The following is a 2,489-nucleotide window of genomic DNA, read 5'->3' as shown; positions in this document are numbered from 1 at the left end:
GCTCCTCAAAACACTGGAGACGACTCAAATGATACTGGAATTGCTCTGATATTTCATTTTACAAAAGGGTAATATTTAGTTAGGTAAAATCCACTGGCTCTTCATCGTGTATTATGCATGCAGAATTACATTAGTAAATGTTTTCCTAGGTTTAAAATTCTACAGGAGAAGACATTTTTTTTTAAGTTGTCTTCTAAAACAGCCCTCAAAGTTCCTGACCCTGAGGGAAAAACTAATAGTTCTAGCATTTCTTGTATATTTCTGGTAATAATCTCTCAACATCCATTCTGTTCTTTGGAAATAAGTTCACATATCTTCCTGAAGATGGACATCTCTGGCTCTTACAAAATCTCTCATACACAGTTTGCTTGAACTCATCACCCTGTTTACAGCAAGTTTCACAGAACTTTTTCAGTTTAGTCCCATTTTGAAAGCTCAAGGAAATGCAGGATTTTTAGGAGCTCTAGCTGTGAATTCTCTAGGATCCTCTCCCCATCCTCACATTATAAAAACCCTATGGGATGCAATACTGTGCTCTTTCCATGACATAAAGGCAATAGTCTCCTTTGCACTGTTCCCTACAAAGTATGTACCACATCTTTTGAAGAACTGGAAACCTAAACAAATGTATTCTCAAACTATAAGTCATTACCTTCGCCTTCTTTGAAGGTATATATGCACCAACCACTGAGCAATGAAGGGCCATACAATTGCAAAGGTTAAAGTACCAGGAGAAATTTCAAAGGGCCACCATGATGGTCTCTAAGTAAAACAAAATATAAACCATGGTTACCATTTTTTACCAGCATATTGAATGCTAATACAACATTCCTTTTTAGTATACTTAAATACTATGGTCTACTACTACTCCTCCTCCTCTACTAGCATCTTCTACTACTATTTTACCAAGTTTGCTTAAGGCTAATGAGCAGCTGAACCTCAATATAGACTTTCCTCAATTACTGCAGTACATGCATTCCCAGAGAATGGCACAAATTGAATTTGCAAAAAGCGAACCTAGTTTACAATGGAACAAAAAGGGATACATCCCCATGGCAGTGATTGTGGGAGGAAGGCTGGGACTTGGGGAGGGGTGCAGCACAGCCCGTCAGCAGCTCCCGGGACTACAGCAGGAACTGAGTGGGTGCAGGGTGAGGAGGCATGGGGTGGGAGGACATGGCTCTTGCTGCTATGCACTCCCCGGGAGGGTTTCAGGCTGCACTGGGTTCTTCCCAGGGGGGCGTGGGCCCCCGGATCTGTGCGCAGGACGGGAGCCTGCTGCCTCCGCAGACTGAGGCTGGCAGTGCCACTGGGCTCTCCCCTGCACTTGGCAGACAGGTTGCTGGGGGGGCTACAGTGGATTTTGGGGTGGCAGCAGCCCCCACTCCCAGCACTGCTGCCTGTTCCTGGAAGCAAGGCTGGGGCCGCCCGGAGCACCACACACCGTCCCAACACTCCAGGCAGGTGGCAGCGGCGCTGGGAGGTGGGCTGCTGCCAGCCCAAAATTCACTGTAGCCCCCACAACCTGCCTGACAGCTCCCCAGTGGTGCTGCCGGCCCCAGCCCGCAGTGGCAGCCTACTGTCAATCCACGTGCAGATCCAGGCCCCACCCCCAGGAAGAGCCTGGCGCAGCCTGCCAGCCCACAGTCTTCCCAGGAGGCGCACAACAGCAAGAGCCACGCACTTCCCCCTGCCCCGCACCCACTAACAGTTCTCACTGCCTGCTGCAGCCTGAGGCCTCCGCTTCTCCCTGTTCACCCCAGTCCCTGCTGCAGCAGCCGCAGGAGCAGCCAGTGCCAGCTGCCTGTAGCCACTGGGCTGCACTGTGCCCCAAACATCCCGGGGCTCTGTTTCTCCCCACTAACCCTGGGAGCAGCTGACACCACCTGCCTGCACCATGGCACAGCACAGCCCAGGAGCTGGGGTGAGTGGGGACAAGCGGAGCCCTGAACATGAGTGAATTTACCTCGCATATAAGGAATTTTTGGTAGAAGAAGGATGATTGCATAAGAGCGCATTCACATATATGGAACCCAAGTAAATCAAGGGAAACCTGTATCTTCTGGAAGTGCTTTGAGACCTTCCTATTTAGGCAAGCTTTTAGCAAGCAAGGCTAAGTTGGAATATTGTTTTATATTCCATTCTAATATTCTACTTGCTTTTATAAGTTGTTCTGTTCTCTTGTTTTAAAACTTATTTTATTCTAATAATATAAAGATGCCATGAGCCTTTGTTAGGAAGGATGGCATAATCTTAATAAATAAATAAATAAATAAATACATACTATACCAAAAAACAAAACACTAACAATCTGCATAAAAAGAAGATAGCTCACACTCAATTGATCAAATATTTTTTTCAGATACTGCATTTTAAAAAGCTTTATTTCATCCCTTTAATCCAAGGGGCAGACAAAATTAAAAACCCATTTTAAGAAATCTAAAGCTATAACGTCATTTTTTCTTGTTCCAAACACGTATTTTAAAAAA

The 2,489-nt window shown here is 45.9% G+C and overlaps 1 protein-coding gene across 1 annotated transcript in view; it reads right to left on the bottom strand.

The window, feature by feature from the left end:
- Nucleotides 1–2,489, bottom strand: part of ACBD5 (acyl-CoA binding domain containing 5) — a 49,272-nt gene that overhangs the window by 11,296 nt on the left and 35,487 nt on the right. The window contains exon 12 of the mRNA XM_025204392.1: nt 653–762. Within this exon, the coding sequence (XP_025060177.1) occupies nt 653–762 (110 nt within the window). The remainder of the gene's footprint in view (nt 1–652; nt 763–2,489) is intronic.

Source organism: Alligator sinensis, unplaced genomic scaffold (genome assembly GCF_000455745.1).
Source record: "Alligator sinensis unplaced genomic scaffold, ASM45574v1 scaffold309_1, whole genome shotgun sequence".
NCBI classification, from domain to species: domain Eukaryota; kingdom Metazoa; phylum Chordata; order Crocodylia; family Alligatoridae; genus Alligator; species Alligator sinensis.
Note: the sequence above shows the minus strand (reverse complement) of the source record. Positions and strands in the feature narration are given on the sequence as shown.